This window comes from Coturnix japonica, chromosome 9 (assembly GCF_054131305.1).
Source record: "Coturnix japonica strain WE chromosome 9, WE-NBRP24, whole genome shotgun sequence".
Lineage (NCBI taxonomy): Eukaryota > Metazoa > Chordata > Aves > Galliformes > Phasianidae > Coturnix > Coturnix japonica.
The window spans coordinates 30,610,109-30,624,044 of NC_140671.1; the positions used below are offsets into that span (position 1 = coordinate 30,610,109).

General features: G+C 47.4%; 1 protein-coding gene across 11 annotated transcripts in view; it reads left to right on the top strand.

Moving 5' to 3' along the window:
- The window catches only part of PRDM16 (PR/SET domain 16), a 289,107-nt gene extending 275,223 nt beyond the window's left edge, over window positions 1-13,884 (top strand). For 6 of the 11 annotated variants that reach the window (XM_085509169.1, XM_085509170.1, XM_085509171.1 and 3 more), the window contains 6 exons: window positions 1,130-1,299; window positions 2,463-2,540; window positions 5,928-6,097; window positions 6,359-6,533; window positions 7,214-7,444; window positions 9,569-13,884. In XM_085509169.1, the coding sequence (XP_085365295.1) occupies window positions 1,130-1,299; window positions 2,463-2,540; window positions 5,928-6,097; window positions 6,359-6,533; window positions 7,214-7,444; window positions 9,569-9,581 (837 nt within the window). In that variant the 3' untranslated portion in view covers window positions 9,582-13,884. Of the gene's footprint in view, window positions 1-1,129; window positions 1,300-2,462; window positions 2,541-5,927; window positions 6,098-6,358; window positions 6,534-7,213; window positions 7,445-8,406; window positions 8,582-9,568 lie in introns of all 11 variants that reach the window. The other 5 variants (XM_085509165.1, XM_085509166.1, XM_015882499.3 and 2 more) reach the window with 1 other exon arrangement.
- The last annotated feature ends 52 nt before the right edge of the window (window positions 13,885-13,936 follow it).

Genomic DNA, 13,936 nt, shown 5'->3' on the forward strand with positions numbered 1-13,936 from the left:
CCTCCAACTAAGGGGCTGCGGATCTATTATCGAGAAATGGGTTTTACTACTCCTCTTTTTTACAGCTTATGAATGGTTGTCAGCCTTCCACAATGTATTCTTTGGTGATTAAGACAACTTTTTTTTCTTCTTATAGTCATACATTTTAAACAATATCTTGGCTCTCTCCCTCCCTCCCCCCCCCACCTCAAGCCCAGTTTAATAAAGTGTAAACGTGCAAAAGGTCAGCCCTTCCTGTACAATAGAGCATCTACTTTTGATATATGGCTTCCTACTGCCTTCCGCTGCTCGCCGTCTCCCTGCTCTCTGTCTGCCTCCATTCAGGCTCCCACTGCCCCCATTGCTCCCATCCCACTGATGTCATCCGCAGTAAGGAGGCAGCTTTATTGCTGCCTTGTTTGTTTTATCCCTGTTTTCAGCGTGGTATCTCAAAAGTGCTCTCAAGAGTGCATAAAACTGAGCGCTGGAGACGTCAGTGCAGTCCTCCGAGCTGCTGCTCTCTCTTGGATTTAGGTTTCCTGTTTTGCTTTAGTGAAAGTAAAAGTGGGTTTGGGTTGGCTTTTTTCTTTTTCTTTCTTTTTTTCTTTTATTTAAGGCAGGACTTTTGTGCACAATCTTTGCTTTCCAGCTCTCTTCTCTCCTTTCCCTTTTTCCCATCTCTCCAGGTTTCTCCCTGTTTCTGCTGTTCACACCTAGTGTTTTGGCTGCTGCTGGGTCCCAGAACCCAAAGCTGTAGGGGAGCAGCAGCTTTTCCTTTGGGGCCACCCCAAGAACCCTGTGTGCCTGCTGCTCCCACCCAAACAGGGCTTGGGATCATAGAATACAGCCATGGTCTGCACTTCCAGGTGCAGACTGCAGTCCTCCCATAGTTGTAACTCACCCAACCACTGCTCGCTTTTATTTTAGCTTGGCTGGACTCTCCTTTCCCTTCAGGAAGCTCAGCCACCTCCCACTCCTCCTTCCATCACCTTTACAGGCTCCTCAACCTTTCTGACATGTAATTAAAACGTCTTAGCCCTGCATGGCCCTGCTCCATCCTCAGCCTGAGCTTTGCTGCAGGGCCCCTCTGCCTCCTGCCCAGCTCCCCTCCTTCCCCAATCTCTCTGACACGAGGCCCTTCTACTTGCAGATGTCAGCCATAGAAACGATGACAGAGAAACTGGAGAGCTTTGCGGCCATGAAGGCGGACTCTGGCAGCTCCCTGCAGCCCCTTCCTCACCACCCCTTCAACTTCCGATCGCCGCCACCTACACTGTCCGACCCCATATTGAGGAAGGGCAAGGAGCGTTACACCTGCAGGTAAGGGAGCACAGCAACCCCATGTGGGCATCCCCAGCACCCATATGGGGCTGGGAGGGAAAACAGGGTGAGGGGGGGAATGGAATTAGAATGGAGCATGCCGATGACGAACAGGCTCTGAAATAGCTTGTTTTTGTCTGGTGGAAAATGGGCATCTTCTGTTTGCTTTGTGATCTTGAATAACCTCGAGTGCAGATCTGGAGATTCTCAAGCAAACGGGGCCCTTCCAACGCCAAGTCTTTGGTGTGTGGTAGCCAATGCCATGGTTTGCAATGGAAAAGCAGCACAGTCTCAGCTATGTAAAGCAAAGCAGTTCTAAAACCAGCAAGCACTGCGCAGCTCTTTGCACAGACACTTCTATCCCCAGCAGTGCTCCTGGACCAATTGCAGCTAAACCTGTGTGTGCCAGAGAACAGCTGTGAGGAGATAGGAATCCATGCAAGCTCACACAGCTTTACCTGCAAGTAGGTTCTTGTGATGGCTCTTCCTGCATCCCTCATAGGGATGCTGAGTGGTCACAGACTTTGCACCTGCAGCATTATGCTTTGCCTCGAAAGCTCTGTGCCCAGGTTTCAGCTGGGTAGTTAGAAGGAGGTTTAATACTACAGGAGGGACTCAGCTTCCATTTAGACACACGGCAGCCCATTACCATGTGGATTTTCATTATTGATTAACGCTCACGTTGACCATCCATCTTAAGGACATCCAAACGTCTCCAAAATTAAGAAACCCAACTCATATTTCCTTTTGCAACGGGCTGCCCAGACACAGAACACAGCTTTTCCTCCCGAGTGTTTTATTTCCCAATTAACATCTTTATTTATGCTTCCCTTCCTTTTCGGTTTGCTATGAGTCAGATTTACTATGGAACGTGGCTCCTTATTTTATTTTCTACTGCTGCGTTTCTCCTTATTCTAAGCAGACTGTCAGACTCACAGCTGTATATCCTGGTAACAGCAATGCGAGGCTGCAGCGTTTATCTGGAGGCGAGTTCAATGTATTCTGAGGATAATCAAGTAGATTCTCTATGAGCGACCAACAGAGAGGAGACGTCTATTAAAACCTCAGCTGATTGGCAATGCAGATGGGCAGTGCTGGATCTCACATCAGAGGTGGCAGTGGGTGATGCTGTTCATGCATTGACTTTGCTTTTGCTCTCATAGGTACTGTGGGAAGATCTTCCCCCGCTCAGCCAACCTGACGAGGCATCTGCGGACACACACCGGAGAGCAGCCCTACAGGTGATGTTACCCCCGTAATCCCCTTCCCCCACACACCCCTCATTCACCACTCTATGTTGGTGGGGTTTTTTTTCCCCTTTCTGTAGAGCTGTGCCAATGTAATACTGCAGTCCCATAGCGTTACATACCGTGATTCATCAGACTGTATATTGTGCGTACCAGCCAAAAATAATCCAGCTTGGCAGCCTGGAGATAGGCACTTAGCTTATATTTAGATGTATGCTGGCAAAGGAGTGCTCTGATTTCCAGTGTTGTTTCACACTCACGTTAACCATTTGTCTCAAGGACAGCTGAAGGTGCTGAATGTCTCTGCAAACCAGGCTGGTTTGAAGGGCTTGCCAGGAAAGGAACTTGCTGGATTCCTTTCTTCTTTCCCTAATGCGTGTTGGAGATGCCTGGAGTTGTGGGTCAAAACAAAAAGGCACTGAGCTCCCCCAAAAGGGAGGGAGTCCTGTTCACCTCAGTCTTTCAGATTTCAATGGGGCTCACAAGGAAATGGGTGTCTGGAGCAACAACAACTGAAGCAGTTTCAGTTTGGGTAGCAATGCTGTGGAATTTCCACACACAGTCCTGAGTTCACAACAAAGCCGATGTTGTGGTTATTACAGACAGAAAAACAACCAAATCTATGAGTAGCAAAGGGCCACCTGCTCCAATGCGAGGCATTTCCATGCCTGGTTTTACTGGAGAAGTTGCTTTCTTCCACTCTGCAACCGACGGTGCATTCAGAGCCCTTTTGTTTTCCATACTGATGATGCTTGGAGGATTTTGAGTGTAGGCACGAGGTAAATTAAAACCCAGAAACCCCCCTTTCCAAGGCAGACATGTCTTTTGGAAGCGTTCCCTTTGAGTTCTCAGTTGTGCTGTTTGATACGCTTTGAATGAATGCTGTGCATTCACCGCACGGCCCCGTCTGAGTCAAACCCTCACTCCCAGTCACCCAGAGATCCAGCGCTGTTTTCTTCCAAAAAAGGAGACCTTGGACTCGACAAAGGTTAGCAAAACACGCGCCGTATTTCATCTGCTCTTCTCCCAGAGAAAATGGCCCTTGTGAGGGGTTTTTTCCTGCAGGAGAAAGCTGACTTCTGGACAATGTTGCATTATAACAGTGCTCCTGAGAGTCAGGGCCACGTTTACAGAAGGGCTTAATTGTCTTTGGTTTTCCTCTGGTCTCAGAGAACCAAGGTTTCCACCTTCAGCTTGCTTCTAACATCCTGCAGGTTGAAGCAGGTTGGGGATTCTCTGTGTTTTATCTTGCAACTTCTGATGTTTAAAGGTTTGATTCTCAACCTGTCCGTGCTCTTTACCTTCCTTGCTGTCTATACTGAGGATATGAGGTAGGAATATAGAGCATATGGGCAAAAAAGTGCTCTCATTTTCTTTTACAAAGCACACACAGCCTTTTTGAGCTCCCCTCTTCCCCGTGTTTAAGTTGGTCCTTCCATCCAGGTCATTTATTTAGATTAAAACCAGCAGAGATCCAAGCACCGACCCCTCTGGGACCGCAAATAACGCTGCCCGTCGCCCTCATCCCAGCACTCAGACATTGGGTGTTGTTCCTTTGCCACTGCCCCTCTGGTTTCTATTCTTTTTAACAAGCTCTTTATCCCCTCTCCCTGCATCTGAGCCTGGATCCGCATAGCTCATAGTTAAAGCAAGGACCTGTCAGAGGGAGCTTTTCAAAGACTTCCTGCACATCTAAATAAATGGGTGGATGGGGGCCGGGGCCTTCGTGCTGTGCTCCTGGCAGCGCTGCTTTGAAGTGCCTGCAAATAGAGAGGGAGCTGATGGCACAGCACTGCTGGAACTCAGCTCCTGCTCTCCTATGGGACGTCGGGTGTTGGGGTGCTACAGTCTGAAGGGCTGCAGAGTGCTGGCAGCTCATGAGGTCTGAGAGAAAAAGCTTTGGGAGCCTGAGAAAGCTTGTGGTTTAACAAGAGATTTTGCTTTCTTCCTTGGTTAATCATAAGGAAAGGTTCTCGATTTGAAGTATTTTAATATTTTTGCAGTGATTTAACAGTAGGAAATTTGGAGGTGGGCGTGGAATCCATAAAGAGAGAGTGTTTCATAAATGTATCTCTGCTATTCCCAAAAATAATACCAGTTTGGTTTCGGAGGCCAAATAAAAGGCGCAGCTGTAGCACATCTGGAAATGGTGCGTGTGTTTCACAGCATGGGTTCTTTACACTTGCACCTTCTTCTTGCATTTGAATCTGTTATGCTTGTAGGAAACCACACCACATCCTTACTGTCAAGGTGAATCCAGTTTGGTGCTTGAGGAAGGGATAAGTGTGGGAGAAGGGCACTGTGAGCCCAGTGCACCCCCAGCTTTGTGCAGTGAGGGGTAGTGGTGCAGGTTGGTGGGATGCTGAAAGGAGAGGATCCTGTTGGGATGAGAGGGGTTTAGGAACGGTCGTGTTTTGTCCTGTAAGGGCTCTGCAGAGAAGGGTTCTGCATCCGGTGGCTTTGGAAGTGTAGCCATGAGGAAAGTGCCTTTGTTGGGCTGGGGGCGATGTACTCAAAGAGGGATCCGATCGAGCTGCTTTGGAGGAGTTTGGCTTTCTACCTTCGGTCCTGGAGCTCCGCTTTGTGGCTCAAAGCTGCCCTCTGCAGTCGTGCTCTGCCCACAGAGCTCAGAGCATCATCATCCTGCCGGGGAGGTCCAGAAGGTAACTGTGGCTCAGCATCCAGTGCATCTGCCGTGGCTCCTGCAGAGGGTTTATTCAAAGAGGAGCATTTCTTTACTCCACAGCTCCCCCAAACATGCTGGCTTGGCTCTGTTCATGGCACGTAGTTCAATGCAAAGCAGGTATTCACTCCACAGGAGTGGATCTGACACAGTTTGGAAGCTGTGGTGTATTTCTTGGGAGCTGTTGTGCTATGATAGCAGCCATAATGATCTTTAAGGGTCTGTTGCCTGTATATTGAGGAACTGCATGAATGAATGTAGGGTTTTTCCATATGTCCACATAAGTATGTCGTGTAGGGATGTGCTAGTTAATAATCATGTTATAGTTTTAATCTCCCTTCCTTCTTCTTTCTTCTCCCCCCATGCAGATTTCACCTGCAAAATGTGGAATGAATTCATTCACCTTTTGTGTTTTTACATTCATGTGTGGGGAGGAAAAAAAAAGAGTAATTATTTTGTTTAAAATTCTTCTTTGTTTGGACGGCTCGCTTCTTAATTAATCCTAATCCTTTCTTTGTGCTCCTTGAGCAACAATAATATCAGATTTGTCTGGAATGATTAATGCCCCGTTCATTCCAGCTCCTCAGCCGAGTAAAGATTTATAGACCAGCGTTTTCTGGTTTTCTGGTAGTCAGATTTTTGTGGGTTTTTTTTCCCCCCTCACGTTGCACTCTTTGGCATTTGCTTCTATTTTTCAGGTGTAAATACTGTGACAGGTCATTCAGCATTTCCTCCAACCTCCAGCGGCACGTTCGAAACATCCATAACAAGGAGAAGCCATTCAAATGCCACCTGTGCAACCGGTGCTTTGGGCAGCAGACCAACCTGGACCGACATCTTAAGAAGCACGAACACGAGAACGTTCCAGGTAGCAACCAGCACTGCTATGGGAAAGCTATGGGCAAACAGTTAAATGATGGGTAGTGCTTCTGGAATTGGATGTACCACCTGTAAATGCTGAGTGCAGTCTGTTTTCCTCTCTAGTTCAGGTCTGGAAAACACAAGCTTCTGTATAATAACCTGACTGTACAGTGAGGGGATTGTTGCACAATTCTCCCCCTTTATTCTTAATGGTAACGTTGATGGTATCTGATGGTTTCTCCTGTTCTCTCTTGTGTCTCCCACTCAGTGAGCCAGCACTCTGGAGTCATTACGAACCACCTTGGGACCAGTGCCTCTTCCCCCAACTCGGAGTCAGACAACCATGCACTTTTAGATGAGAAAGAGGATTCGTATTTCTCTGAAATCAGAAATTTTCTCGCAAATAGCGAAATGAATCAAGCGTCAACGTTAGCAGATAAAAGGTAGACCAGCAAATGAGATGACCTGGTGGGCACGCGTTGTTAACATGGTTCAAAGACCTGTCAGCCTCTGTCCTGCAGTGTTTGATTTAACATACTCAGAAGAGAGAAACATAGTGGTTTGGAATGGAAAACACCATCAACTTCAAGTGCTAAGCCCAGTGTTAAGTCTTTTCAAAAGATGACCTGGGTTAGGAGTAAGTGGCAAGGCATGAGGCCTGGGAGGCATCTTGAGACAACCTCATTTTGAATGAGGAGTATTAAATCTGCCCACAAACCCAGGGGTGAGGAAGCTTCCTCACATGGAGGCTGTTAGAACACCGTGTAGAGAGGAGAAGTGCCCTGTGCCCCACAGATGTAGTGTTTCGAGAGATGGAAATGCATCATTTAAATCCAGACTAGACAAAATGCAAGTTAGAAAAGCATTTGGGTTGGTGTGTACTGGATGTGCTCATTGTCCCCACAGACACTGCAAAGGCTGATTTTTAACTGCCTAAAATTTGTCAGTTTCCCTTTCCATTGTAGATTAAATAGCATGCATATGGATGTAGGTAGCTCTCAAGGTATTTGCATTCGTACACGTGTGTAAATTGAATCCTCCCTTATGTTACAGCGAAAATGCGTGACTTATTCATTTGGTCTCTTTCCTTTTATTTCCTGCCCCTCTTGACCAAACATTCCAGGCCAGAAATGCAGGATATTGATAGCAACTCCCAGTGTCACGGATTAGCAAATGAGAAAACGGAAGATGTGGATGATGAAGATGAAGAACTGGAAGAGGAGGATGACGACAGCCTGACGGGGAAGTCGCAGGATGAAACGGTGTCACCCACTGCAGAGCCCCGAGGAACATACGAGGATGAAGAAGATGAGGAGCCCACATCTCTCACCATGAGCTTTGATCACACCCGAAGGTGAGCTGGGCTGTGCCCTTTGGGAAGCCATTTGGGGGCCAGACTTCTGACCCTGTGTCAGTGGTAGATTGTGAATGCGGCTGTTTTATTTCTCAAGCCATGTACCATACCTCAGTTTGATTTAAGCATTCACTTGACTGATTCCATTTTCACCATGGTGGGGGATATGAAACAAGTGGGCTGCAAGGAGAGTCTGTGATAAGATGTAGATCCAAGGCTTGAGGAGTGTGTGCCAGGAGAACAATTAGTCCAAAGCATAAAAGACCTTTTCCAGTATTGCAGTTCAGGGGGTAATGCCTGTCTTTAGCACTCTGGTTGGGGCAGAAGGAGAGGTATTTGTATGCAATCCATGTTGCACCATGCTACTCGTTTATTTGTAGCTCAACACTGTTGACTTCAGGTTAAACCACCAGCAATTAGGGAAAAGGTAAAGGTGCTTTTTTCCCCCAAGGTCAAGCGGTATTTAGACATCTTCCCCTTAAGATTTGTTGCACCTGCATAGGCTTAGTGCTCCTTTTCCAGCTTCAGTTTCCCAACTGATGTTTGTACCAAATATCTTAGGATGCAGAGCCTGCGTCTTGCTTAGTCTCAATGAATCACTGCTTTCACTGCAACTCAGAGGAGACACAGCAGCATTCTGTAGACACTGACCCAGTGCCAAACTTGTCCAAGAGTGGGCAGCAGCTGGGCACCTCCAAGCAAAAGAGCAGAGAGAGCTGTAGGCAGGCTGACTCACAGATATCCATCACGCTGGTGCTTGTACGTGCATAACCACTCTCTCCACCTTTTCTTTGTGCCTTGCCTTGTGTGTCACTCTCGTGTCTGTCCATCTGTCCGCTCACGCATGTGGCTTGTGAGACCCCCATGTACGTGCATGCAGGAACTGGTTAGCACCACGCTAGTGTGTGAACAGTGCTGTGAGCTAACAACAGGTCAACCCCTTCCCCTGGTCATTGGTACAGGTGTATTGAGGAGGACGAAGCCGGCTTGTTAGATTTGGAGCAGATGCCGAATTTTGGGAAGGGGCTGGATCTCCGCAAAGCAGCCGAGGAAGCATTTGAAGTTAAAGATGTGTTTAATTCCACCTTAGACTCTGAGACAATAAAACAGACTCTGTACAGGCAGGCTAAAAACCAGGTAGGTATATGCCAGAACATTTTACCTAGCTTGCTGCCAGCATGCCCTATAGGATTAGCAAGCAGCTGGCCTCCTTCAGCTGAGGTTTATTTTCCCTTCCCAGTGAGCAGAAATACTGATGGTAATGAGTGAATCATGTGGGAACTGTCATGTCACAGCTATACAGAAAAATGGGGAAGAAATGGAGTGGGCATCAGTTTTAGGTCACCCGATGGATTTATCATTAACCCTGTGTCGTGAGAACGTGCTTATGTAGGACAGTAGCGGCATCTGTCTGTTTTTATCTGTCTGTATGAATGTTTTTTATTCCAACTGTTATTTATTTCTACTTTGAGGTAGTTCTTCAGTTGGTTCATACTGAGAAACTCAAGTTGAGTCCACCAATATGGTAATAGGATGTCACTGCGTTTGATTACAGAGAGCATAATAGACAGTAGTATTGCCTTGACTCACAAAAGAACTGTGCAAGGAAGGTAGATCATGGTACCAGGCAGGAGAGGTCACACTCAGTGCCTTTAACATTAAGCCTTTAAGAAGGGTCCTCCTAATTACTGCCCGGTGCAAGCTGCTTGCCTGACTCCTCTATGTGTTCTGTTACTAATATGGCAAAGGTACTAACCCTGCAGGAAAGCTTGCTCCTTTAACGTTTGTCTTGTTCCATTAGCCCTATGCAGTGCTTGGCAGAGGGTTGTCCTTTGGGGCTATCGTTCTTTTCTGCAGTTTTAGAAGCCTGTGTGTCCTTAACATTTCCTCTTTGAGCACATACCTACAGTAGGTAGATGAGTGTGTTGACCTGACAGGTAGCTCTGACTGACTGTCTGCCTTCAAAGGGCTGAACTTGGGTTGCTGGCTGGTACTGCTGGCAGGACACTCAGCCAAGGGCCACTGCCACTTTAGGTTGAGGTGAGCTGGTGCTGTGAGCTGGTTATTGCAGCGCATCCCACGTGCGCATTCACACGTTCCCTGCGTTGCTCTCTCCTCCCGCAGGCTTATGCAATGATGCTGTCCCTGTCTGAGAACGCTCCCCTCCACACGTCCTCCCAGAACTCCCTGGGTGCTTGGTTGGACATGGCAGGAGCAGCTTCAGAGTCGGGGACCTTTAACCCCATCAACCACCTCTGAGAGGTCCGCAGGGCACTGTCTGGAGTCGCAGCGAGGAGGCGGCGGTGCTGCGCTTACCCCAAACCCCAGCAAGCAGAAGATGGGTGCGAGGGCCTCAGGGAGCGCCTGGACTTTGGGCTGAGAAAGGAACCTGTCTCATCTGACCTACCAGTCCTGCATTTTTACCACGGTTTTGATTTTGTAATTTATCGCAATGAACCTCTCCACAACTGGATAACGCTGACACAGCCCCAGGATTTCGCCGGAATAGGAATAGCATAAGCAAAAGGCACAAGTCGCAACAGTGTGATCCAATATGGGCCCCTCCGACGTTATAAGATGGTATCACTGAGCCAGCAAAGCCCTCGTGGAAACGGATGCCTGACACCATTGGGTAGCTTTAACCCTTCAGCTCAGCTGAATAAGGAGGCAACGATGAAACAGAGCCCAGTGAGACCCATCCCTGGTGCAATTCTGGCAGAGCCACTGGAGCTGCACCAGGGGAAGGGTAATGCAGCCCATTTTGCTGACCTCTAACAGAACCTGAAGTTGTGTACTCCCACAGAAATGCTGTCCTGTGCTCAGTTCCTGTGCAAAGCTCCTGAATGAGCTCCTCAGCCTACAGCACTACTGGAGTCGGGCTGTTGTTGGGTCACAAAAGCGTGTGGTTGGTGGTCCTCAACTGGGTGTCTATGCCTGCAGTGCGGGGTGGGGAGCACTCTCCATCTCTATGATGCCACAAGACGGAGCTCTGCTTGGACCTGGAGCCTCTGGAGTGAGACATAGCTCTCGGTCTGCCCTGCCCCGGGGTCTTGTGCTGGAGCTGTTGGATCTCATGGGGAGGGTGAAAAGCCATCAGCAGTGGGGAAGGTAGCCCGGGGTGGTCAGGATGGTTGTAGCCACTGTGGTGTTTCCTGCTGTGATATCATCTTGGTGTTGGTGGTGTCTGGAGCTGTAGAAGAAACGTCCTGCTCGTGCTGTTGTGGTTGGTTGGCTGTGCATTGGCCATTGATTTTCATGGCAAGATGGCTGTGTGCTTGAATAGAGAGCTCAGAGCCCTGATGTTGCTGAAGCAAGGACAAGAATAGAATTATCTCTCTGACCCTAGAATTGCTCACAGGTATTATATGAATGATCTCAAATCTCTTCCACGTCTCCTCTTGTTCAGCAGCCCAAAACAACCTCCAGAAGTGCTGCTGTTTGCCCTGTTCCGCACTGCGATCACAATCTGATGCTGTAGCAGTGACTCTGAAGGTAAAGCTGAGTTAGAGCCTGGCAAGCAAACAGACCTGGTGCAAAGAACAGCATTGGCTGTATGGATAACATTAAGGATGTGTGTCCTGGGAATTTGCTTATTGCAGCATCGTGAATTGAAAAGCTCCACAGGTTGGGTAAGAGTTGGCACAGTGACACCGTGCTTAGAGCCAGCGAGGTTTGGAAGAGTATTTCCCATTGGTTTTCCTATTGGGTCTGGTTAAGAACTGCAGATCTGGGCTAGTGGCCGCTGTCAGAGGGGCAGCATGTGGTTTGTCTGCCTGTGAATTGGTGGTGTGCTCAGTGCAGGGTGAAGGAACACAACACAGGAGCCCCATCCCGGCACACTGAAACAAAGGAAACAGCTACCCACAAAGTGGGGGGGTTACCCTTCATAACGTGCCATCAGCACCCGAGAGCGGGCTGTTCTTAAATAGCCTGTGGAGGAAAGCATCCAGGATGTCTTTGGTGTAGAAGGAGCAGAAGGTAAAGTAGCAGCACCAAGAAAATTTGCCTTCCCTGTTTGGTTTTCCACATCCCTTTGTGAACGTGCCCAAGGCCCAGAGCCCAGCTGAGCTGCTCCCTGTGTTGGCACAAGGCTGAGGTGGTGGTGGCACAGCACCCGGTCCTGAGAGCACAGGGATGGCCCCGTCCCACCCTGGGCACCATTCCCACAGGGCCAAATAATAAGGAACTGTTTCCTCTCCGGATGGAATTTCTTTTAATCTGTAAATAACTTGTAATTATTTTTATTTTATTTTATTTTTGCTAATTCTTTTCTTATTTTGTTTCTTCCTTAACAGTATTTTTTTTATTTTAATTTTTTTTTTGCATTAGATATATCATTATTGTGAAGAAATGATGTTAATATAAGCACGTAGTGAAGGACCAAAATGGTGTAACTGAGGTTGTGTGTTGTATGAGGGAGGATGGAGAGGTGGTGATGTGCCAAGCGCCCGCAGGGTCCTGCTGTTCTTACTGCCCATTCTCCAGACAATCATTGGTTGTGTTCCATTGGCATTCAGGTGTTGGTAGTGTTTGCCTGAGCTTTCTATTTATTTCCTTGGTGGGTTGGAAAGCAGGAGCAGGTGGGGAGCACAGAGCCCTGCAGTGGGAGTGCTGCCCATTGGGGGTCTCAGCAGGGTGATGCTGAGCTGTGGGGTCTGGTGCTCCCAGCCACATGCAGGGCATGAGGAGCAGAGGGTTGGGAAATCATGAAATGATTTCTCCTTTTCTTTTGTTATTGTTTGTATTTCCTGATTGGGTTCTCCTCCCGTTTTCTGGAGCCAGTGCCTCTTTTTTGTGTCTAGGACCTCCCGACTCCCCTGAGTTAGCACTGATGATGAGTTTTCATCTTCCCCCCCCCAGTCAAACAAAGAGAAAGCAACTCAGTGAGGCTGTTTATCTCATAGCATTCACTCTATTGCACTCGGGACGTGTCGCAGCCCACAGCCAACCCGCAGGCTTTGGCCAAAAGCAATCCCTGGTGCCGGGGCTGCTGCCCAGTGGGCACAGCTTGGCTTTCTGCTTTGCTGCGAGGGACGCGGTGGAAGCTTCCCCTTCCTCCCCGCTCAGCACTTAGAGACTCTCAGCAGCCGCTCTTGCAAAACAGCTCCTTGTTCCCTTCCTACGAAAAAAAAAGCGTTTGGAAAAGCACTTGCACAACGAGGTGAACCTGTTTGGACTCTGAGCATCAAAGCACTGGATGTTGGTGAGCCCCCGGCCGGCCCCGACCTACTGACTTGGTTCCGTTTGTGCTGTACTGTGCGCCGGGGGCTGCCCGGCGCTGGTCACAAAGCCATGAACCTTTCCTGTCGTGTTGAGTGATACTGTGATTAAAGCGTTACGGAAACGATTCCGAGATGTTCTTCTTTTTAATTATTATTTTATTTTTTATTTTTTGGGGGGGGCTCTTTTTTTCTCCTGTCGTTAATTCCTTATTACCACTTTATTTTTAATTTTTTTTTTTTGGGGGGGGTGGGGGTGGAAGAGAAAAAGGAAAAAAAAATTAAAAAAAAGAATGAAAAAGCTTAAAAATAATATAAAAAAAGGACAAAAAAAAAAAGGCAGCTTTGATTCCAAATGTGCAATTCCCACGTGAACAAAGTGATTCCGAACGTCATCCTCAGCGCATCTCACGTCCTCTTCAAAGCAAGAGGGGTTTGCCCTGATGTCATTTCCAGCCTGCAGAAGATGTAATTTAAAGACAATAGGTATATATTGTGCTTGCGAGAATCATGACTCTGTGCATCCGCCGTCATTCCTTCTCCCGTTGTTACGATACGGATATAATGGAGTTGGGTTTTTTCCTTTAGGGCTGTATAGTGTTGTTTTGGGGTTTGTTTTTTTTTTAAGGAAAAAAAAATCAATTGTAAATGTCTGGTTTTCACATAATGTTTAAAAAACATTGAGAAAAGAGGATGGTGCTTGTTCCATATCATTCTTGATTGTATATTGCTTCTGTTATGTTTATAAGTAAACGGTGCATGACTTGTGTTTAGCGGTCATTATGGTGTCTGTCTGTGAGATTTTTATGAAAAGAGAAACAAATCCCGTAGATGCACTTATTGTATATGTGAGTAGATGGTTGAATCCGAGGCCAGAAGCCTCCAACTGCCCCGAAAGATGGACAGAAAGGAAAACGTTGGCAGTTCTTAATGGAGATGAAATGGTTTTGTTGGGCGCGCAATGAAACGAGAGGCAAAGTGTAGAAAATAATTTGAAGAGGTTTGTTTTTTTGGGTTTTTTTTTGCAGAGTTCCTTTTGATGCTTGTGATAAAAAGACAAAACGTACTCGTGTAGAGAAATTCCTTTGAAATAATGCCTAGGAAAAGCTGATTTTGAGGTTAATGCTGTAGAATAGGAATGTATACCAAATGTAATCTTTCCAATGCTACGATGAATTTATACATGAGATTGATATGCAATAAACCTGTGTGCTTTTATAAGCCGTGGTCCCGTGAGCTTTGTTTCGGCTTGAGGTCGGTGGATGCTTCGCTG